Raw genomic sequence first — 26,610 nt, 5'->3', positions numbered from 1 at the left:
CGCGTACAGACGCACGCACGGACACGCACGCGTACAGACGCACGCACGGACACGCACGCGTACCAGTCGCACGCACGGACACGCACGCGTACAGTCGCACGCACGGACACGCACGCGTACAGTCGCACGCACGGACACGCACGCGTACAGTCGCACGCACGGACACGCACGTGTACAGACGCACGCACGGACACGCACGCGTACAGTCGCACGCACGGACACGCACGCGTACAGATGCACGCACGGACACGCACGTGTACAGACGCACGCACGGACACGCACGCGTACAGTCGCACGCATGGACACGCACGTGTACAGACGCACGCACGGACACGCACGCGTACAGTCGCACGCACGGACACGCACGTGTACAGACGCACGCACGGACACGCACGCGTACAGTCGCACGCACGGACACGCACGTGTACAGACGCACGCACGGACACGCACGTGTACAGGCACACGCACGGGCACACACGGACACGCACACGCAGATGTACAGGCACGTACATCTGCAGGTACGTACAGGCACGCACGAGTACAGGCACGGACATACACGCCAGTACAGGCAGACACAGGCACGTGCACACCACATGCGGACATGCACGCACAGGCACGAGCGTACACACATGCAGGCACGCACGCGTACATGCATGTGTGCACACACGCACGTAGAGCAACGTGGTGGTGGTAAACGTGGTGGTGGTAAGTGTTGTGTTGGTGGTAAGGGTGGTGTAGGTGAGAGTTGTAGGGGTGGTGTTGGTGGTAAACGTGGTGGTGGTGAAGCGGCTGGCGGTGGTGGTGAGTGCGGTGGTGGTGAGTGCGGTGGTGGTGAGCGTGGTGGTGGTGAGCGCGGTGGTGGTGAGCGTGGAGGTGGTGAGCGTGGAGGTGGTGAGCGCGGTGGTGGTGGTGACCGCGGAGGTGGTGAGTGCGGTGGTGGTGAGTGCGGTGGTGGTGAGCGTGGAGGTGGTGAGTGTGGTGATGGTGAGTGCGGTGGTGAGATGGTGGTGAGTGCGGTGGTGGTGAGTGTGGTGATGGTAAGTGCGGTGGTGAGGTGGTGGTGAGTGCGGTGGTGGTGAGCGGTTACCGTGAACTCCCCCGTGACGGCATCAAAGCCGACGTGCACCGTGTGCTCAAAGTCGGAGGGCAGCGAAATCTCGGGGCGCTCCTTCTCTTTCTTCTTGTTGGCTACGCACACACACAGCGTCACACACACAGCGTCACACACACACAGCCTTACACACACACACAGCGTCACACACACACAGCGTCACACACACACAGCGTCACACACACACAGCGTCACACACACACAGCGCCACACACACAGCGTCACACACACACACAGCGTCACACACACACACAGCGTCACACACACACACACAGCGTCACACACACACACAGCGTCACACACACACACAGCGTCACACACACACACAGCGTCACACACACAGCGTCACACACAGCGTCACACACACAGCGTCACACACACACACAGCATCACACACACACACAGCGTCACACACACAGCGTCACACCACAGCGTCACACACACAGCGTCACACACACACACAGCGTCACACACACACACAGCGTCACACACACAACACAGCGTCACACACACACACAGCGTCACACACACACACAGCGTCACACACACACACAGCGTCACACACACAGCGTCACACACACAGCGTCACACACACACAGCGTCACACACACACAGCGTCACACACACAGCGTCACACACACAGCGTCACACACACACAGCGTCACACACACACAGCGTCACACACACACACACAGCGTCGCACACACACACAGCGTCGCACACACACACAGCGTCGCACACACACACAGCGTCGCACACACACACAGCGTCGCACACACACACAGCGTCACACACACACAGCGTCACACACACACACACAGCGTCACACACACACACACAGCGTCACACACACAGCGTCACACACACACACAGCGTCACACACACACAGCGTCACACACACACAGCGTCAACACACACAGCGTCACACACACACAGCGTCACACACACACACAGCGTCACACACACACACAGCGTCACACACACACAGCGTCACACACACAGCGTCACACACACACACAGCGTCACCACACACACACAGCGTCACACACACACACAGCGTCACACACACACACAGCGTCACACACACAGCGTCACACACACAGCGACACAAACACACACCCAGCGTCACACACACACACACACACAGCGTCACAAACACACACACAGCGTCACACACACACACAGCGCCACACACACACACAGCGTCACACACACACACACAGCGTCACACACACACAGCGTCACACACACACACAGCGTCACACACACACACAGCGTCACACACACACACAGCGTCACACACACACACAGCGTCACACACACAGCGTCACACACACACACAGCGTCACACACACAGCGACACACAGCGTCACACACCCACACACACAGCGTCTCACACACACACACAGCGACACACACAGCGTCACACACACAGCGTCGCACACACACACACAGCGACACACACAGCGTCACAAACACACACACAGCGTCACACACACAGCAACACACACAGCGACACACAGCGTCACACACCCACACACACACACAGCGTCACACACCCACACACACAGCGTCTCGCACACACAGCGACACACACAGCGTCACACACACAGCGTCGCACACACACACACAGCGTCACACACACACAGCGTCACACACACAGCGACACAAACACACACACAGCGTCACACACACAGCAACACACACAGCGACACACAGCATCACACACCCACACACAGCGTCACACACCCACACACACAGCGTCACACACACAGCGACACACACAGCGTCGCACACACAGCGTCGCACACACACAGCGTCACACACACACAGCGACACACACACAGCGTCACAAACACACAGCAACACACACAGCGACACACAGCGTCACACACCCACACACACACACAGCGTCACCCACACACACACACAGCGTCTCACACACACACACACAGCGACACACACAGCGTCACACACACACACACACAGCGACACACACAGCGTCACACACACAGCGTCGCACACACACACACAGCGTCACACACCCACACACACACACAGCGTCACACACAGCGTCACACACACACACACACAGCGTCACACACACACAACGTCACACACACAGCGTCACACACACACAGCGTCACACACACACACACAGCGTCACACACACACACACAGCGTCACACACACACACACACAGCGTCACACACACACACACACACAGCGTCACACACACACAGCGTCACACACACACAGCGTCACACACACACAGCGTCACACACACAGCGTCACACACACACAGCGTCACACACACAGCATCGCACACACACACACACACAGCGTCACACACCCACACACACAGCGTCACACACACACAGCGTCACACACACACACACAGCGTCACACACACACAGCGTCACACACACACAGCGTCACACACACAGCGTCACACACACACAGCGTCGCACACACAGCGTCACACACACAGCGTCGCACACACACACACAGCGTCACACACCCACACACACACTGCGTCACACACACACAGCGTCACACACACACAGCGTCACACACACACAGCGTCACACACACACAGCGTCGCACACACACACACAGCGTCACACACCCACACACACACACAGCGTCACACACACACAGCGTCACACACACACAGCGTCACACACACAGCGTCGCACACACACACACACAGCGACACACACAGCGTCACACACACACAGCGTCACACACACACTGCGTCACACACACACAGCGTCACACACACAGCGTCACACACACAGCGTCGCACACACAGCGTCACACACCCACACACAGACACAGCATCGCACACACAGCGTCGCACACACACACACAGCGTCACACACACACAGCGTCACACACACACAGCGTCACACACACACAGCGTCACACACACAGCGACACACACACAGCGTCACAAACATACAGCGACACACAGCGTCACACACCCACACACACACACAGCATCACACACCCACACACACAGCGTCACACACACACAGCGTCACACACACACAGCGTCACACACACACACACAGCGACACACACACAGCGTCACACACACAGCAACACATACAGCGACACACAGCGTCACACACCCACACACAGCGTCACACACACACACAGCGACACACACAGCGTCGCACACAGCGTCGCACACACACAGCGTCGCACACACACAGCGTCACACACACAGCATCACACACACAGCGTCACACCCACACACAGCGTCACACACACAGCGTCACACACACACAGCGTCACACACACACAGCATCACACACACAGCGTCACACCCACACACACACACAGCGTCACACACACAGCGTCGCACACACACACACAGCGTCACACACACACAGCGTCACACACACAGCATCACACACACAGCGTCACACCCACACACACACACAGCGTCACACACACAGCGTCGCACACACACACACAGCGTCACACACCCACACACACACACAGCATCGCACACACAGCGTCACACACCCACACACACACACAGCATCGCACACACATAGCGTCACACACACACACACAGCGTCACACACACACACACAGCGTCACACACACAGCAACACACACAGCGACACACAGCGTCACACCCACACACACACAGCGTCACACACACACAGCGTCACACACACACAGCGTCACACACACACACACCGTCACACACCCACACAGCGTCACACACACACAGCGTCACACACACACAGCGTCACACACACACAGCGTCACACACACACAGCGTCACACACACACAGCGTCACACACACACAGCGTCACACACACACAGCGTCACACCCCCCCCCCCCCCCCACTCCCCACTCACGCCGGTCCCCGAAGATGGAGCCGAGGACGCGCGATTTGGACTTCTTCTCGTCGGGGGGCGCCGAGGGCAGCGGCTTGGAGCCATGGTGCGGCGCCGGCGCCTCCTTGCTGCCCAAGATGGTGCTCGTCATGCGCATCGGCGGCGCCGGCGGCTTGTCCTCCGCCTCCCCGTTGTCCGACATCCTTCACACGCGCCTGCAGGGGCACGCGTGTGCGTGTGCGTATGTGTGCGCGTGAGTGTAGGTGTACGCACGTGTGTGCGTGTATGTGCGTGTGTATGCACGGGTGTGTGTGCGTGTGTGTACGTGTGTGTGTGTACATGTGCGTACGTGTGTGTACGTGTGTGTGTGTGCGTGTGCGTGAGTGTAGGTGTGTGTGTGTGTGCGTGTGTGTGTGCGTGTGTGTACGTGTGTGTGTGCGTGTGTGTACGTGTGTGTGTGTGTACGTGTGTGTGTGCGCGTGTGTGTGTGTGTACGTGTGTGTGTGCGTGAGTGTACGTGTGTGTGTACGTGTGTGTGTGTACGTGTGTGTGTGTGTGTACGTGTGTGTGTGCGTGTGTGTGTGTACGTGTGTGTGTGTGCGTGAGTGTAGGTGTGTGTGTGTGCGTGTACGTGTGTGTACGTGTGTGTGTGTGTACGTGTGTGTGTGTGCGTGTGTGTGTGTGTGTACGTGTGTGTGTGTGCGTACGTGTGTGTGTGTACGTGTGTGTGTGTGCGTGTGTGTACGTGTGTGTGTGCGTACATGTGTGTACGTGTGTGTGTGTACGTGTGTGTGTGCGTGTGTGTGTGCGTGTGCGTGTGTACGTGTGTGTGTGCGTGTGTGTACGTGTGTGTGTGTACGTGTGTGTGTACGTGTGTGTGTGCGCTTGTGTGTGTGTACGTGTGTGTGTGCGTGTGTGTACGTGTGTGTGTGTACGTGTGTGTGTACGTGTGTGTGTGCGTGTGCGTGAGTGTAGGTGTGTGTGTGGGTGTACGTGTGTGTGTACGTGTGTGTACGTGTGTGTGTACGTGTGTGTACGTGTGTGTACGTGTGTGTGTGTGCGTGTGCGTGAGTGTAGGTGTGTGTGTGGGTGTACGTGTGTGTGTGTGTGCACGTGTGTGTGTGCACGTGTGTGTGTGCACGTGTGCGTGTGTACGTGTGTGTGTACGTGTGTGTGTGTGTGCGCGTGTGCGTAGGTGTACGCAAGTGTGTGTGTGTGCGTGTGTATGCACGGGTGTGTGCGTGTGTGTGTGCGTGAGTGTAGGTGTACGCACGTGTGTGCGTGTATGTGCGTGTGTATGCACGGGTGTGTGTGTGTGTGTATCACACACAGGCACAAAGACAAAGATTCCCCCAAACGTGTTAGCTACCTGCGAGTAGCAGCGATGAAGGCCGACGCGCACTCGCACTGTGACAGACAAAACAAAGATCCCCCGTGTAGCCTGAACAGACTGTTGGGGCAAGTGCTGTCATCAAGCAGCACCTACGGAGGCCGGCACGGCACACGAGTGACAGACACACACACACACACACAGTGACAGACACACAGTGACACACACAGTGACAGAGACACACACACACACACAGTGACAAAGACAAAGATCCCCCGTATAGCCTTAACAGACTGTAGGGGCAAGTGCTGTTAGCGAGCACCTATGAAGGCCGGAACGGTACACGAGGGGGTGGGTGGCCAGCACCACGCCCGACCGCCTTTGTCTCCCCAGTGGCGATGTTTACACACCGCACCAGGTACTCATTTAAGGCTGAGTCGACACACAGTGACACACACAGTGACACACACAGACACACACAGTGACACACACAGTGACACACACACAGTGACAGACACACACACACAGTGATACAGTGACACACACAGTGACACACACACAGTGACAAAGACAAAGATCCCCCGTATAGCCTTAACAGACTGTAGGGGCAAGTGCTGTTAGCGAGCACCTATGAAGGCCGGAACGGTACACGAGGGGGTAGGTGGCCAGCACCACGCCCGACCGCCTTTGTCTCCCTAGTGGCGATGTTTACACACGCGGCGTCGCTGTTTTTTGTGCCACCGGAACTGGCACCACCGACACCACCGGGCTGACCCGCCGCGTGTGTACAGTGCGTACAGTGCGCACAGTGCGTACAGTGTGCCGGGGAGGGGCGGGAGGTGACAGACACGGTGGGTGCCGTTCAAACCGGTTCGCCTGCCACTTTCGCCGCGGTGCCCTGCGGGGCTGGCGGAGGGGGCGGCAGTAACGGCGCCGCGTGCCTCGAATGCCACCACGAGCACCCAGCTCCAAGTGCGCAATAAACAGCGTCGCTCCTCCTCCTCGCTGTGGCATTTGCTCCTCCTCCAAGACACTGGCCGCGACCCACCGTCAACTCACTCACTCAACCACTCGTCCACTCGCTCACTCAACCACTCACTCAACCACTCGTCCACTCGCTCACTCAACCACTCGTCCACTCGCCCACTCAACCACTCACTCAACCACTCGTCCACTCGCCCACTCAACCATTCACTCGCCCACTCAACCACTCGTCCACTCGCCCACTCAACCATTCACTCGCCCACTCAACCATTCACTCGCCCACTCAACCATTCACTCGCCCACTCAACCATTCACTCGCCCACTCGCTCACTCAACCGCTCACTCAACCACTCAACCGCTCACTCAACCATTCACTCGCTCACTCAACCATTCATTCGCTCACTCAACCATTCACTCGCCCACTCGCTCATTCAACCATTCACTCGCTCATTCAACCATTCACTCGCTCATTCAATCACTCAACCGCTCACTCGCTCGCTCACTCGCCCATTCACTCGCTCACTCGCCCATTCACTCGCTCACTCGCCCATTCACTCGCTCACTCGCCCATTCACTCGCTCACTCGACCATTCACTCGCTCACTCGACCATTCACTCGCTCACTCGACCATTCACTCACTCGCTCACTCGACCATTCACTCACTCGCTCACTCGACCATTCACTCACTCGCTCACTCGACCATTCACTCACTCGCTCACTCGACCATTCACTCACTCGCTCACTCGACCATTCACTCACTCGCTCACTCGACCATTCACTCACTCGCTCACTCGACCATTCACTCACTCGCTCACTCGACCATTCACTCACTCGCTCACTCGACCATTCACTCACTCGCTCACTCGACCATTCACTCACTCGCTCACTCGACCATTCACTCACTCGCTCACTCGACCATTCACTCACTCGCTCACTCGACCATTCACTCACTCGCTCACTCGACCATTCACTCACTCGCTCACTCGACCATTCACTCACTCGCTCACTCGCCCATTCACTCACTCGCTCACTCGCCCATTCACTCACTCGCTCACTCGCCCATTCACTCACTCGCTCACTCGCCCATTCACTCACTCGCTCACTCGCCCATTCACTCACTCGCTCACTCGCCCATTCACTCACTCGCTCACTCGCCCATTCACTCGCTCACTCGCCCATTCACTCGCTCACTCGCCCATTCACTCGCTCACTCGCCCATTCACTCGCTCACTCGCCCATTCACTCGCTCACTCGCCCATTCACTCGCTCACTCGCCCATTCACTCGCTCACTCGACCATTCACTCGCTCACTCGACCATTCACTCGCTCACTCGCCCATTCACTCGCTCACTCGCCCATTCACTCGCTCACTCGCCCATTCACTCGCTCACTCGCCCATTCACTCGCTCACTCGCCCATTCACTCGCTCACTCGCCCATTCACTCGCTCACTCGCCCATTCACTCGCTCACTCGCCCATTCACTCGCTCACTCGCCCATTCACTCGCTCACTCGCCCATTCACTCGCTCACTCGCCCATTCACTCGCCCACTCGCCCATTCACTCGCCCACTCAACCATTCACTCGCTCACTCGCCCACTCAACCATTCACTCGCTCACTCAACCATTCACTCGCTCACTCAACCATTCGCTCGCTCACTCAACCATTCACTCGCTCACTCGCCCATTCATAGAGACCCATAGAGATACATAGAGACTCAGAGACCAATAGAGATTCAGAGACCCATAGAGATGCATAGAGACTCATAGAGGCTCATAGAGACCCATAGAGTCCAACAGAGACCAACAGAGACTCATAGAGACCCATAGAGACCAATAGAGATAGAGACTCACCAGTGGAAGTTCTGAGGTTTATAATGAACAGTGGTGAGTGGGTGAGTGAGATGGTGAAGTGTGGGTGAGATGGTGAAGTGTGTGGGTGAGTGGGTGGATGAGTGTGTGGGTGAGTGGGTGAATGGGTCAGTAAATGATTATTAGGTGAATGAGCGGGTGGGTCTCTCTGCGTGAGTCTGTGGCTCTCTATGCGAGTCTGTGGGTCTCTCTGTGTGAGTCTGTGGGTCTCTCTGTGTGAGTCTGTGGGTCTCTCTGTGTGAGTCTGTGGGTCTCTCTGTGTGAGTCTGTGGGTCTCTCTGCGCGAGTCTGTGGCTCTCTATGCGAGTCTGTGGGTCTCTCTGTGTGAGTCTGTGGGTCTCTCTGTGTGAGTCTGTGGGTCTCTCTGTGTGAGTCTATGGGTCTCTCTGCGCGAGTCTGTGGCTCTCTATGCGAGTCTGTGGATCTCTGTGTGAGTCTGTGGGTCTCTGCGCGAGTCTGTGGGTCTCTCTGCGAGTCTGTGGGTCTCTGTGTGAGTCTGTGGGTCTCTGCGCGAGTCTGTGGGTCTCTCTGCGAGTCTGTGGGTCTCTGTGTGAGTCTGTGGGTCTCTGCACGAGTCTGTGAGTCTCTCTGCGAGTCTGTGGGTCTCTGTGTGAGTCTGTGGGTCTCTGCGCGAGTCTGTGGGTCTCTATGCGAGTCTGTGGGTCTCTGTGCGAGTCTGTGGGTCTCTGTGTGAGTCTGTGGGTCTCTATGCGAGTCTGTGGGTCTCTGTGCGAGTCTGTTGGTCTCTATGCGCGAGTCTGTGGGTCTCTCTGCGAGTCTGTGGGTCTCTATGCGAGTCTGTGGGTCTCTATGCGAGTCTGTGGGTCTCTATGCGCGAGTCTGTGGGTCTCTATGCGCGAGTCTGTGGGTCTCTCTGCGAGTCTGTGGGTCTCTATGCGAGTCTGTGGGTCTCTGTGCGAGTCTGTGGGTCTCTGCGCGAGTCTGTGGCTCTCTGCATGAGTCTGTGGGTCTCTATGCGCGAGTCTGTGGGTCTCTATGCGTGAGTCTGTGGCTCTCTGCGAGTCTGTGGCTCTCTGCGCGAGTCTGTGGGTCTCTATGCGTGAGTCTGTGGCTCTCTGCGAGTCTGTGGGTCTCTGTGCGAGTCTGTGGGTCTCTATGCGCGAGTCTGTGGCTCTCTATGCGAGTCTGTGGGTCTCTCTGCGAGTCTGTGGGTCTGTGTGAGTGTGTGGGTCTCTGCGCGAGTCTGTGGGTCTCTCTGCGAGTCTGTGGGTCTCTATCCGAGTCTGTGGGTCTCTGTGCGAGTCTGTGGGTCTCTGTGTGAGTCTGTGGGTCTCTGCGCGAGTCTGTGGGTCTCTCTGCGAGTCTGTGGGTCTGTGTGAGTGTGTGGGTCTCTGCGCGAGTCTGTGGGTCTCTCTGCGAGTCTGTGGGTCTGTGTGAGTGTGTGGGTCTCTGCGCGAGTCTGTGGGTCTCTCTGCGAGTCTGTGGGTCTGTGTGAGTGTGTGGGTCTCTGTGTGAGTCTGTGGGTCTCTATGCGAGTCTGTGGGTCTCTGCGCGACTGGTGCAAGCTGACACAGGAATACTCCTCTCGTGCCTGCCACCACCACCACCCCCACCCCTCTGTAGCTTGACTGAGAACACTCGTTAACATACACAAAGACAAAGATCCCCCGTGTAGCCTTCAACAGACTCTTGGGGAAAGTGTTGTTACCGTGGCACACGAGGGGGTGGGTGGGTGACCGGCACCACGCCTGTCATTTGAGGCTGAGTTGACCTAGGGGAGGCCCAAGACCGCAAGCGAAACCGCGCTACCCGCTACACGACCCATCCCCACGACATTCCATACGACACGCACACACCCACGATGAGACAAAGATCCCCCGTATAGCCTGAACAGATTGTTGGGGCAAGTGCTGTTAGCGAGCAGCACCTATGAAGGCCGGCACGGCACACGAGGGGGTGGGTGGCCAGCACCACGCCCGGCCGCCTTTGTCTCCCCAGTGGCGATGTTTACACACCGCACCAGGTACTCATTTGAGCCTGAGTCAACCTAGGGGAGGCCCAGGACCGGTTCAGATAATCGTCACCGGCGGTGGTGGCCGTGAGCGGGAATCGAACTCGGGTCGCCGGGTTCGTAGCGCAGCGTAGTGCTAACCACTACACCCACCGCTGACCCGCACATACACCCACTCACAACCACACCCTCACACACTCTCACACTCACACACACATCCACACTCTCACACACTCTCGCACAACCACAATCTCACACTCTCACACACCCACACACACCCACACTCTCACACCCCCACCAACACACCCTCACACTCTCACACACCCTCACACTCTCACACACCCTCACACCCTCACACTCTCACATACTCACACTCTCACACACTTACACACCCACCCACACTCTCACACCCTCACACCCTCACACACTCACACTCTCACACCCACCCTCTCATACCCTGCCAAGCCCCCACTGTGCCGCTAGAAATGGGTGTGGATCATCACAGCGACCCGACAACTGACTTCACCCATTCCGGGCTCCATCGCTGTGCTGCCTGACTCACTTCACCAGGCCCAGCCTGACTCACTTCACCACTCACTTCACCAGGCCCAGCCTGACTCACTTCACCACTCACTTCACCAGGCCCAGCCTGACTCACTTCACCAGACCCAGCCTGACTCACTTCACCACTCACTTCACCAGACCCAGCCTGACTCACTTCACCACTCACTTCACCAGGCCCAGCCTGACTCACTTCACCACTCACTTCACCAGGCCCTGCCTGACTCACTTCACCACTCACTTCACCAGACCCAGCCTGACTCACTTCACCACTCACTTCACCAGACCCAGCCTGACTCACTTCACCACTCACTTCACCAGGCCCAGCCTGACTCACTTCACCACTCACTTCACCAGGCCCTGCCTGGGTCACTGCGCTGTCCACACGAGCCTGACTTGATGATGATGATGGTGGTCTCTCTCTCTCTCACACAAAGTGGATTACTCACAATTCGGACTACACCGAGAACACATCTCGCGATACCCAGTGTACTACCGGGCATGTGCTGCAAGAGGTGGTGGCGGTGGTGCGGCAATGGACTTGAGAATCTATCCGTGTGGAGCCTCTCTTGGCACTACCTGAGGACGCGTGGAGTCGCCTCGTCTCCCGCCCCACACACAATAATCCCAACGACTTGTCGCAAATGGAATCCGTGGACAAACATCCCAATGAAGAACAGCGCTGCTGCTCCTGCTGCTGCTGCTGCTGCAAAGTTGTCTTGAGACACATAGTGGGGCCTCCCTGGGTAAACTACTTTATTTATTGTATTTGAGTAAGGTAATAGAAGGCCCCAGTGGGCTGCTACGTAGCGACCTGGCCAACGCAAACGACAGCTCAACCAAGTGGCTGATCATCGCCATCATCGTCATCATCGTCATCATCGTCTTCATCGTCATCATCGCGTGGAACTTTACGGCAGCAGCAAAATACTCCACAAACGCGTGACGTTGATAGGAAATGTGGGGAGGGAAAAAGCGGAGGACCCGGAAAAAAACCACGCGACACGGGGAGAGAGAGAGACGCAAACTCCAAACATACAACAGGCGTCAGGGTCGGGATCCACGTCCTCCTATATACCAGGCGAGGTAGTTAACATCTCCTAGCCACAAAGAGAAAGATGATGAGAGAGACACGCAAACTCCAAATATACAGCAGCAGGCATCATCAGGGTCGGGATCGAACTCACGACCTCCTGTAGACCAGGCGAGGTAGTTAACATCTCCTAGCCATCGTGATGATGATGAGACATGCAAACTCCAAATATACAGCAGGCGTCAGGGTCGGGATCGAACCCACGGCCTCCTGTAGACCAGGCCGAGGTAGTTAACATCTCATAGCCACAAATATGATGATGATGAGACAAGCAAACTCCAAATATACAGCAGCAGGTGTCGTCAGGGTCGGGATCGAACCCACGACCTCCTGTAGACCAGGCGAGGTAGTTAACATCTCATAGCCACCAAGGCAACAAATGATCGTCATCAGCCACCATCAATCCATTGCTGAATGAAGGCCTCCCAATGCCAATGAAACCTCCTGTGGTTTTCGCGACGTCCACCAACATCACCAATCCCACCGCTCCACGTGTCGTGGCAGGCATCCTCGGCTTCAGTGGGGCTTCTTCTCGGCCTCGGCTTCACGCTGCACCCACTGGGGGTGCGAGATGCCCTTTCCGGGGGCGCGGGGATGTGGCCGGATTTTTTTTGAAGGTCAAATTAAGCACGGGCAGTAAGCAACAACGTACTTTGTTTCATCGATGCCCTATATATTTATCACCACTGTAAAATGTTTTTTTTTTTACGATTGAGAACCCAAGGAGTGCAGGCTGCAGTAAAAGGTTAAGAACCGCCGGTCTATTCAGACTCCTCTACTTGCAAACATTCGACTCACGAATATTCACAGATACGAACAAACCTGGTCCGTATGTCCAGTTGCAAGTTCAACTGCCGCGCAATAGATGGTGGTGGCATCTACATCTGCAGAACGTGAAGAACCAGTGGCATCTACATCTGGAGAACGTGAAGAACCAGTGGCATCTACATCTGGAGAACGTGAAGAACCAGTGGCATCTACATCTACAGAACGTGAAGAACCAGTGGCATCTACATCTACAGAAGGTGAAGAACCAGTGGCATCTACATCTGGAGAACGTGAAGAACCAGTGGCATCTACATCTGGAGAACGTGAAGAACCAGTGGCATCTACATCTGCAGAAAGTGAAGAACCAGTGGCATCTACATCTGCAGGAAGTGAAGAACCAGTGGCATCTACATCTGCAAAAAGTGAAGAACCAGTGGCATCTACATCTGCAGAAAGTGAAGAACCAGTGGCATCTACATCTACAGAACGTGAAGAACCAGTGGCATCTACATCTGGAGAACGTGAAGAACCAGTGGCATCTACATCTGCAGAAAGTGAAGAACCAGTGGCATCTACATCTGCAGGAAGTGAAGAACCAGTGGCATCTACATCTGGAGAACGTGAAGAACCAGTGGCATCTACATCTGCAGAAAGTGAAGAACCAGTGGCATCTACATCTGCAGAAAGTGAAGAACCAGTGGCATCTACATCTGCAGAAAGTGAAGAACCAGTGGCATCTACATCTACAGAAGGTGAAGAACCAGTGGCATCTACATCTGCAGAAAGTGAAGAACCAGTGGCATCTACATCTGCAGAACGTGAAGAACCAGTGGCATCTACATCTGCAGAACGTGAAAAACCAGCGGCATCTATATCTGCAGAACAAGAAGAACCAATGGCATCGACAGGAGATTATATAACTTTTAAAACCATTACCCATGTTAAGTGTACACGCCGTACAACGCGTTTGCAATCGACAGGAGCAAAGTTGGACTTCCGAACAAAATGACTTATGGACACAGACCTCTGGAACCAAACTCATTCATGAGTAGAGGAATTCTCCTGGAGAGCCAGGGCATTGCACCAGGACAACCCACGGCGAGGGAAGGGAGTTTCACAAGATTGTTGCGATCCATCAACTACGGGCGCCACCGTCACTGCCCCAAGCGGGGTGACCACCACCACCACCAGCGGCAAGTCCACAAACAGCTTCTTGTAGCCACCGTGTCGCCACCGTGGGACCTTTTTTGCCAGCATCAAAGTATGAAAAATTAACCCGTAAAAACAAAGTTTTTCACTATAAATCCTTTATATGCGTGGCAGCTAGAGTCCTCTCGTCCTCTGGCTTGAGATGGCTGCCACCTGTGGGTCAGATGAATGCCTGCCACCATTAAGCAATTGGTAATTAAATATTTAAAAAAAATTCCTAAAAAGTGTAAAATTTTTGAACAAAAATTTTCACGAAACTAAATTGTCACGCACAACGAGTCTGTGTGCAAAATGTCAGCTCGATTGGATCACGGGAAGTGAGTTAAAAAACGACCGAAAGATTTGCACGGTCGTAAGCGCGCAAGCAAGCAAGCAAGTGAACTTAATATAAAGGATTTAAAAATAAGAATAAGTTTTACCCTTAGTGGCAATAAAACAGGTGTTGCAGGGAACCATGCAAGGACATGCTTCCTTTTATTGCCATGAAGGGTAAAACCTCTTCTTATTTTTTCGTATGTGTAACCGCTCGCAACGCATCAACAGAATCTGCCAGAAATGTCCCTCTGCCAAAATGGAATGGGGATGGAGCCGGCGAGCAATCGCCCGCGGTGAGGAGCTCGCCTCTGGCTCCAATTCCAAATGGCTTCCGCGCAACCAACCGATGTGTCTCGTCAGGCGAAGCAAGCCACGTGGACCATCTCTCGAGCTGCCCCGCAGCACCCACAGTGCACTCCTCAAGGTCTGGCAATGCCAACACCAAAAGAGCGACGGTGGCCTGCGCAGAATATTTGTAAAAGACCAGCGCACAGGATGGACAGGAGACACAGCGAAGAAGCGTGACACCAACCACTCCGGGTTGGTGACAGGGGAGACTCATCATTGAGCTGTGAGTCAGAGTCCAAGGTTGGCCCCAACTCAACATGACCCCACTTGTCTTTCAGCATCTGATCAGCCTGATCATGAATGGGCTGTTGTCCTTCTCCCCGCACCACGGACTAGCACGGGTGGCTACGTACAGTACAGTGCGAAAGAAGTTCAACGTACACACTCCACTCACATAGCTACCATCACCACCAACATCACCACTAACAAAGCTACCATCATTACCACCACCATCACCACTAACATAACTACCATCACCAACACCATCACTAATAACAAAGCTACCATCACCACCACCATCACCACTAACAAAGCTACCATCATTACCACCACCATCACCACTAACATAACTACCATCACCAACACCATCACTACTAACAAAGCTATCATCACCATCACCACTAACAAAGCTACCATCACCATCACCACTAACAAAGCTACCATCATTACCACCACCACCATCACCACTAGCATAGCTACCATCATCACTAACAAAGCTACCATCATCCCCACCATCATCACCACCATCACCACTAACAAAGCTACTATCATCACCACCACCACCATCACCACTAACATAGCTACCATCATCACTAACAAAGCTACCATCATCCGCACCATCATCACCACCACCATCACCACTAACATAGCTACCTTCATCACTAACAAAGCTACCATCATCCCCACCATCATCCCCACCATCACCACTAACAAAGCTACTATCATCACCACCACCACCATCAGCACTAACATAGCTACCATCATCACTAACAAAGCTACCATCATCCCCACCATCCCCACCATCATCACCACCATCACCACTAACATAGCTAACATCCATAACAGTTTTTTTGGGTTGGCTTCAAAATCAGGTGGCTGACTCACGGGCCCAAGGATGGCCATTATGACAAGAGCCCCCCCCCCCCCCCCAGGTTAACATCACCAGTTTTACTGCACAGCGGAACGGCTCCGAACAAAGTCCGACAATAATCCGAGTTCGAACACCAGCCACACAGCATTGTTTACATATCCTGACGTCCGTCTAAGGTCCAGTGGCACAAAGGAGTGATCGACGGCAGCCTTCACGCGGCCCACTCGTACCGAGTGGGAAATCGCGACGAATTCCCATCAACTCGGCGACCGAACATCGACTATCGGTGTCCTGGGTCTGGGTGGTTAGGAGATGTTAACGCCCTCACCTGGTATGCAGGTCATGGGTTCTATCTCGACCCTGACGACGCCTGCTGCTGTATATTTGGAGTTGGCGTGTCTCTCTCTCTCTCATCATCATAATCACGGTGGCTAGGAGATGTTAACTCGCTCGCCTGGGATGCAGGAGGTCATGGGTTCTATCCCGACCCTGACGACGCCTGCTGCTGCTGTATATTTGGAGTTGGCGTGTCTCTCTCTCTCTCATCATCATAATCACGGTGGCTAGGAGATGCTAACTACCTCGCCTGGTATGCAGGAGGTTGTGGGTTCTATCCCGACCCTGGCGCCTGCTGCTGCTGTATATTTGGAGTTGGCGTGTCTCTCTCTCTCATCACCATAATCACGGTGGCTAGGAGATGTTAACTACCTCGCCTGGTATGCAGGAGGTTGTGGGTTCTATCCCGACCCTGGCGCCTGCTGCTGCTGTATATTTGGAGTTTGCGTCTCTCTCTCTCTCTCTCCCCCCGTGGTCATCTGGATTTTTCTCCGGCTCCTCCGGTTTTTCCCTCCACATTTATAATCGACGTCACGCATTTAAAGTATTTGGCTACAGATATAAATTTCCACCCAATGATGAAAAGCAACTTCGTTGAGCTATCATTTCCCATGGCCAGGTCGCTTCTGAAAAAGAGTGGGCCTTACCTCGTAAAATAAATAAAATATAGTTGAGTTTAATAGTTTAGCTTAGAATGTTAAATTGTAGCTGTTGCTCTTCAACTACATCAGCCATACGGAAGAAGAGAAGTGGCACAGATGGTCTCTCTGGAGGGGTCCCCAAACAATGAGACTGATTGCCGTTTCTACCACAACAACAACAACAATAGTGACTTCACCACGGTGCCTGTGCCAGGCTAGGTGCACTACCAGGCCAAGCTGTACAATCCTTGTCTTTGTCTCTACAAAGACAATGATCCCCCGTGTCCCCTTAACAGACTGCTGGGGCAAGTGCTGTTAGCGAGTAGCATGTGGCACACGAGGGGGTGGGTGGCCAGCACCACGCCTGGCCGCCTTTGTCTCCCCAGTGACGATGTTTACTACACACTGCACCAGGGTACTCATTTTGTGGCTAAGTCGACCGAGGGGAGGTCCAGCACCTATTCAAATAATTGTCACCGGTGTTGGCCGTGAACGGGATTTGAGCTTGGGTAGCCGGGTTCGTGGCGTGGCGCGCTGACCGACCGCTGCACTACCGTCTCTACACAAAGATATTCAGGTGCATTAGCATAATCGCAAAAGTTAACGTGGCATACACCATCATCATGGGATCTCCTTTGCCAGTACCAAAATATACTAATAGGGTTTTTCCCCTTTTTTCTGGCAACAAAACTGACACCTTTTGCAAGGAATCATGCTTACATTAACCACAATACCTGCAGTCAAATGCAAACAAAAAACAATACTCTGATAATTTATGCATTGTCTTTGAAACTGATTGGTCCGCACCAGAGACAGCTTTCTTTGGAGCCTAGTCTCATATGGTGTTCGACCAGATGACGCCAAAAGGCGCACAGTTCAAAGACAACGCAATACCAGAGTAATGAGAGCTCGGGGTGAGCAGCTACATCATGATGTGCGCCTTTTGGCGTCATCTGGTCGAACACCATATGAGACTAGGCTCCAAAGAAAGCTGTCTCTGGTGCGGACCAATCAGTTTCAAAGACAATGCATAAATTATCAGAGTATTGTTTTTTGTTTGCATCTGACTGCAGGTATTGTGGTTAATGTAAGCATGATTCCTTGCAAAAGGTGTCAGTTTTGTTGCCAGAAAAAAGGGGAAAAACCCTATTAGTATAGTTGGCATACACCATGTTACTGAAAATTCACTACCACCACGTACACAAAATGTGTGCGTCTAGGGCGTAAGGGTTGAGTTGAATCGATGAACGAATGTGCCCTCCGTATTCCGAATAAAAAATGGCGATGACAAGAACCGTTCAGATGCCAACCAGCAAATAAATATTCACATCGTCAGCGGCGGTCGCTTGAAGTCCACTCTCTCTTGCAGCGGTTTCCACCGTCGTCTGGGTCTCATCAGCAGAAATAGGGTTGCTAAAACAAATGTATCTGGGTGGAATACCGCACCGAATTATAGGTACGCAAGCAATTTTGCACTTATATTTCGAACCTCCGATAAGCACGGTTGGGTTACGTGCGGTGCGAAAGAAGTTCAACATACATACAACACTCCCCATAGACTCAGTACTGCACCATAGACTCAACACTGCACCAGACTCACCGCTGCCCATAGACTCAGCACTGCCCATAGACTCAGTACTGCACCATAGACTCAACACTGCACCAGACTCACCGCTGCCCATAGACTCAGTACTGCCCATAGACTCAACACTACCCATAGACTCGGCACTGCCCATAGACTCAACACTGCCCATAGAAGGGAAGTAATAAAATAATAAAAATAAAACATAATAAAACAATTCTCACGACGTTTCGGCCACAACGCAAGCAGCCGTCCTCAGGTGAAAACCAGGTCCGTCGAGGCGACAGTCTGAATGAAACAGCACACGAGCTTGGAGCATATATATAAGCTGGGCGCATTGACAAATGAATTTGCATATCAAAAGGAATTTAGCATATTTATGGGAAATGCAGGAATGTGATTAGTACTGCATATGCATGTGCATTATGCAGGATTAACAGCATCAAAGGGAGCTGCAGTTACTGCTGCTGCAGCAGTTGCTGCTGCTGCTGCAGTTTCTGCTGCTGCTGCAGTTGCTGCTGCTGCTGCAGTTGCTGCTGCACTTGCTGCTGCTGCTGCACTTGCTGCTGCTGCTGCACTTGCTGCTGCTGCTGCAGTTGCTGCCTTATCCATTTTAATATAACACTATGTATTATTCTACCCACCCTAATGTGTATCATACTGCTATATGTTTACTGTACAATTACGACACCATACATTACTCTGCACACTGCACCATGCCAGTGAGTGGAACGTGGTCTGAAAGTCACCGTAAACGTGAACACAATCAGTTAAGATCCGAAATGGTTTATTACGTCCTTCCAATGATTGCTAAGCCAGAATCCATCTTCTCGGTTGAAATTGTCTCTGTGTTTGTATATGTGGATCGCCTCATGAACGAATCTCTCATGATAGCCAGATGGCTTGCAGAGAACCTCTGTCTTGGAGAAGTCAATGTCATGTGAGCCCACTGAATTGTAACAGTGATCTGCCACGGCTGAGGTGTTTGTCCTACCGTGTTTCAGGTCTGCCTTATGTTCACGGATGCGGTCCGAGACATGTCGTTTGGTTTCTCCAATGTAACTGCTACCACAGAGGCAACTTAGTTTGTAGACGCCAGGGTACTGTACGTCTGGAACCACATCTTTTACAGACGGGACCAGATCACGGATTTTATGTACTGTGTTGAATCGGACCTGGATCTTGTGTTTAATCAGGATTTTGGAGATCTTTTTTGTGACCCCAGCAATGTAGGGTAAGGTGATGGTCTTGAAAGGCTCCTCAACAGGATCCTTCTTGATGGTTGGAGTGATGGCTTTGCGGATTGTGTAGTCGGAGTAACCATTAGCCTTAAGAGCTTGGCGTACGTGTTTGAGTTCACTGGAAATGTGTTCATGGTCGGAGATGCATTGGGCTCTATGATATAGAGTCTTGATGAGGGAATTCTTCTGGGATGGATGGTGGTGGGAATCCGGTTTTAGATAAGCATCCGTGTGGGTGGCTTTCCTGTAGACAGAGTGGCTCATTGAACCATCAGGTCTCCTTTTGATTAGGACATCCAAAAAGGGTAGCTTGCCATCATTTTCGACTTCCATGGTGAATCTGATGGCTGGGTGTATGGAATTGATGTGGTCGAGAAATTGGTCTAGAGCAGGCCGGCCATGTGGCCAGATGACAAAAGTGTCGTCTACGTACCTCTTCCATAAGGTCGGGCGTAGAGTGGCAGTCTGGATGGCGTCCGTCTCAAATTTCTCCATGAAGATGTTGGCTACAACCGGAGATAGGGGGGAGCCCATTGGGGTGCCCTCAATTTGCTTGTAGAAGGTTCCATTCCAGGTGAAGTATGCATTGGTTAAGCAGTGTCTCACCAGGGGGGTACCCCAGCATTCAGTCCTTGATGAACCAAGTCTTCAATGATTGCGATGGTGTCAGGCACAGGCACCTTGGTGAACAAGGAAACCACATCAAAACTGACAAGCAGGTCGTCTGGGGACAGGGCAATCCCCTTGATTGTCGATACCAGGTCAGTAGAGTTTAGTACTGCAGAGGTGGTTTTTCCAGTGAAAGGCCGTAGGATTTCGGACAAAAAACGAGCCAGTTTGTAAGTGGGGGAGTTGATAGTAGAGACAATGGGACGAAGAGGTGTATCTTCTTTATGTATCTTAGGCAAGCCGTACAATCTTGGTGGCCTGGCTGCAGAAGGTTTCAACGAGAACTGTTTGGTCTGATCAATTAATGATGGCAAGCTACCCTTTTTGGATGTCCTAATCAAAAGGAGACCTGATGGTTCAATGAGCCACTCTGTCTACAGGAAAGCCACCCACACGGATGCTTATCTAAAACCGGATTCCCACCACCATCCATCCCAGAAGAATTCCCTCATCAAGACTCTATATCATAGAGCCCAATGCATCTCCGACCATGAACACATTTCCAGTGAACTCAAACACGTACGCCAAGCTCTTAAGGCTAATGGTTACTCCGACTACACAATCCGCAAAGCCATCACTCCAACCATCAAGAAGGATCCTGTTGAGGAGCCTTTCAAGACCATCACCTTACCCTACATTGCTGGGGTCACAAAAAAGATCTCCAAAATCCTGATTAAACACAAGATCCAGGTCCGATTCAACACAGTACATAAAATCCGTGATCTGGTCCCGTCTGTAAAAGATGTGGTTCCAGACGTACAGTACCCTGGCGTCTACAAACTAAGTTGCCTCTGTGGTAGCAGTTACATTGGAGAAACCAAACGACATGTCTCGGACCGCATCCGTGAACATAAGGCAGACCTGAAACACGGTAGGACAAACACCTCAGCCGTGGCAGATCACTGTTACAATTCAGTGGGCTCACATGACATTGACTTCTCCAAGACAGAGGTTCTCTGCAAGCCATCTGGCTATCATGAGAGATTCGTTCATGAGGCGATCCACATATACAAACAGAGACAATTTCAACCGAGAAGATGGATTCTGGCTTAGCAATCATTGGAAGGACGTAATAAACCATTTCGGATCTTAACTGATTGTGTTCACGTTTACGGTGACTTTCAGACCACGTTCCACTCACTGGCATGGTGCAGTGTGCAGAGTAATGTATGGTGTCGTAATTGTACAGTAAACATATAGCAGTATGATACACATTAGGGTGGGTAGAATAATACATAGTGTTATATTAAAATGGATAAGGCAGCAACTGCAGCAGCAGCAGCAAGTGCAGCAGCAGCAGCAAGTGCAGCAGCAGCAGCAAGTGCAGCAGCAACTGCAGCAGCAGCAGCAACTGCAGCAGCAGCAGAAACTGCAGCAGCAGCAGTAACTGCAGCTCCCTTTGATGCTGTTAATCCTGCATAATGCACATGCATATGCAGTACTAATCACATTCCTGCATTTCCCATAAATATGCTAAATTCCTTTTGATATGCAAATTCATTTGTCAATGCGCCCAGCTTATATATATGCTCCAAGCTCGTGTGCTGTTTCATTCAGACTGTCGCCTCGACGGACCTGGTTTTCACCTGAGGACGGCTGCTTGCGTTGTGGCCGAAACGTCGTGAGAATTGTTTTATTATGTTTTATTTTTATTATTTTATTACTTCCCTTCTACGTGACTTTACCGAAAGAACCAAGAAGATGAATCCCTGCAGTCACGAAAGCTTTAAATCGAAATTTAACTGCCCATAGACTCAACACTGCCCATAGACTCAACACTGCACCATAGACTCAACACTGCCCATAGACTCAACACTGCACCATAGACTCAACACTGCCCATAGACTCAACACTGCCCATAGACTCAATACTGCACCATAGACTCAACACTACCCATAGACTCAACACTGCACCAGACTCAACACTACCCATAGACTCAATACTGCACCATAGACTCAACACTACCCATAGACTCAATACTGCACCATAGACTCAACACTGCCCATAGACTCAACACTGCCCATAGACTCAACACTGCCCATAGACTCAACACTACCCAGACTCAACACTGCCCATAGACTCAATACTGCACCATAGACTCAACACTGCCCATAGACTCAACACTGCCCATAGACTCAACACTGCCCATAGACTCAACACTGCACCAGACTCAACACTACCCATAGACTCAATACTGCACCATAGACTCAACACTGCCCATAGACTAAACACTGCCCATAGACTCAACACTGCCCATAGACTCAACACTACCCATAGACTCAATACTGCACCATAGACTCAACACTGCCCATAGACTCAACACTACCCATAGACTCAACACTGCCCATAGACTCAACACTGCACCAGACTCAACACTACCCATAGACTCAATACTGCACCATAGACTCAACACTGCCCATAGACTCAACACTGCACCATAGACTAAACACTACCCATAGACTCAACACTGCACCAGACTCAACACTACCCATAGACTCAACACTGCACCATAGACTCAACACTGCCCATAGACTCAACACTGCCCATAGACTCAACACTGCACCATAGACTCAACACTACCCATAGACTCAACACTGCACCATAGACTCAACACTACCCATAAACTCAGCACTGCACCATAGACTCAGCACTGCCCCATAGACTCAATACTGCACCATAGACTCAACACTGCCCCATAGACTCAACACTGCACCATAGACTCAACACTGCACCATAGACCCAACACTGCACCATAGACCCAATACTGCACCATAGACTCAGCACTGCCCATAGACTCAACACTGCCCATAGACTAAACAATGCCCATAGACTCAGCACTGCACCATAGACTCAGCACTGCCCATAGACTCAGCACTGCCCATAGACTCAGCACTGCACCATAGACTCAACACTGCCCATAGACTCAGCACTGCACCATAGACTCAGCACTGCACCATAGACTCAGCACTGCCCATAGACTGAGCACTGCCCATAGACTCAGCACTGCACCATAGACTCAGCACTGCCCATAGACTCAACACTGCCCATAGACTCAGCACTGCCCATAGACTCAACACTGCACCATAGACTCAACACTGCACCATAGACTCAGCACTGCACCATAGACTCAACACTGCCCATAGACTCGGCACTGCCCATAGACTCGGCACTGCACCATAGACTCAACACTGCCCATAGACTCAACACTGCACCATAGACTCAACACTGCCCATAGACTCAACACTGCACCATAGACTCAACACTGCCCATAGACTCAACACTGCACCATAGACTAAACACTGCACCATAGACTAAACACTGCCCATAGACTCAACACTGCCCATATACTCAACACTGCACCATAGACTCAGCACTGCACCATAGACTCAGCACTGCACCATAGACTCAACACTGCCCATAGACTCAACACTGCCCATAGACTCAGCACTGCACCATAGACTCAACACTGCCCATAGACTCAACACTGCTCATAGACTCAACACTACCCATAGACTCAACACTGCACCATAGACTCAACACTGCCCATAGACTCAGCACTGCACCATAGACTCAACACTGCACCATAGACTCAACACTGCCCATAGACTCAACACTGCACCACAGACTCAACACTGCACCATAGACTCAACACTGCCCATAGACTCAACACTGCTCATAGACTCAACACTGCACCATAGACTCAACACTACCCATAGACTCAACACTGCACCAGACTCAACACTACCCATAGACTCAACACTACCCATAGACTCAACACTACCCATAGACTCAACACTACCCATAGACTCAACACTGCCCATAGACTCAGCACTGCACCATAGACTCAACACTGCACCATAGACTCAACACTGCCCATAGACTCAACACTGCCCATAGACTCAACACTGCCCATAGACTCAACACTGCCCATAGACTCAACACTGCCCATAGACTCAACACTGCCCATAGACTCAGCACTGCCCATAGACTCAGCACTGCCCATAGACTCAACACTGCCCATAGACTCAACACTGCCCATAGACTCAACACTGCCCATAGACTCAACACTGCCCATAGACTCAACACTGCACCATAGACTCAACACTGCCCATAGACTCAACACTGCCCATAGACTCAACACTGCCCATAGACTCAACACTGCCCATAGACTCAACACTGCCCATAGACTCAACACTGCCCATAGACTCAACACTGCCCATAGACTCAGCACTGCCCATAGACTCAGCACTGCCCATAGACTCAACACTGCCCATAGACTCAACACTGCCCATAGACTCAGCACTGCCCATAGACTCAACACTGCCCATAGACTCAACACTACCCATAGACTCAACACTACCCATAGACTCAACACTGCCCATAGACTCAACACTGCCCATAGACTCAACACTGCCCATAGACTCAACACTGCCCATAGACTCAACACTGCCCATAGACTCAACACTACCCATAGACTCAACACTACCCATAGACTCAACACTACCCATAGACTCAACACTGCCCATAGACTCGGACGTGACTGGCGAGCAGCAGCACTCCGCGCTCGCCACGCGGGGGATTCCTGCCCGAAGCCACGCGTCGCGAACTTGGCAAAGACAAAGATCCCCCGTGTAGCCTGCACAGACAGTTGGGGCAAGTGGAGTTAGCGAGCGCCTATTAAGGCCGGGCACACGAGGGGGTGGGTGGCCAGCACCACGCCCGGCCGCCTTTTGGTCTCCCCGGCGGCGATGTCTACGACAACACCGCACCGGGCACTACATTTGAGGCTGAGGCGACCTAGGGGAGAGCTCGGGTAGCGGTTCGGATCATCGTCAGCGGTGATGTTGGTGGCCGTGAGCGGGGAATCGAACTCGGGTCGCCGGTTTCGTAGCGCAGGGTAGCGCTAACCACTACACCCACCGCTCCCCCCTCACACACACTCCGCACTCCTCGCAACACAAACGGGGGCTCGCCGAGTTGCCGCAGCGCCGAGACGAGTTGCCGCAGCGCCGAGACGAGTTGCCGCAGCGCCGAGACGAGTTGCCAGGCACGCGGCAAGCGACTCCGCCAACCCCGCGCACCAATCGGGAGCAAGCGCTCGTCCCGAACCCGTTGCGGCCTCCCCTCGCAGCGGGGCCTCGGGCTCGCCTGGATTCCTCGCGGGTTTCGAGGCGCCTCTGCCCCCCCACCCTCCCAACCCGTGCCCCGGTTGGTGGGGGGGGGGGGGAGGGTGATCGTGCAGCACCGGCGGTTGTGATCGTGGTGGGACCGCGAGCGTGCCACGAAGGGGAGCGGGAGGAGTCACCTGGCGCTGGGAAGAGGAGGAGGTTGAGGAGGAGGAGGAGGCGATGAGGAGATGGAGGAGACGCGGGACGCTACAATGGCGGCGGCAGCGGCGCGGGATTTGAAAAGTTAGCTCGGATCCGCGACTTTGCTCTGCGCTCATTGGACGAGGCGCGCACCTCGTGACATGTGGGGGGGGGGGTGGGCCAATCGGTTGGCGGGGCTTGCGCCTATCCGCGCTAGGGAATCTAAACACGCTGTGGGGGGGGGGAGGGGTGTTGGGGGAGGGGCATAAGTTGGGGGGGGGTGGTGACGTCACTGGAGTTGCTGCCCTCCCTGGGGGT

The 26,610-nt window shown here is 53.2% G+C and overlaps 1 protein-coding gene across 1 annotated transcript in view; it reads right to left on the bottom strand.

The window, feature by feature from the left end:
* The window catches only part of LOC133362891 (serine/threonine-protein kinase PAK 2-like), a 43,924-nt gene extending 17,524 nt beyond the window's left edge, over positions 1–26,400 (bottom strand). The window contains exons 1-3 of the mRNA XM_061581842.1: positions 26,289–26,400; positions 4,995–5,188; positions 1,088–1,188 (exon numbers count right to left, since the gene is read on the bottom strand). Coding sequence (XP_061437826.1) covers positions 1,088–1,188; positions 4,995–5,175 — 282 coding nt within the window. The 5' untranslated portion in view covers positions 5,176–5,188; positions 26,289–26,400. The remainder of the gene's footprint in view (positions 1–1,087; positions 1,189–4,994; positions 5,189–26,288) is intronic.
* Between the last annotated feature and the right edge of the window lie 210 nt (positions 26,401–26,610).

Source organism: Lethenteron reissneri, unplaced genomic scaffold, assembly GCF_015708825.2.
Source record: "Lethenteron reissneri isolate LAM-NWPU_2019-01 unplaced genomic scaffold, ASM1570882v1 scaffold_1638, whole genome shotgun sequence".
Classification (NCBI taxonomy): Eukaryota; Metazoa; Chordata; class Hyperoartia; order Petromyzontiformes; family Petromyzontidae; genus Lethenteron; species Lethenteron reissneri.
This window is presented reverse-complemented; position numbering and strand designations above follow the sequence as displayed.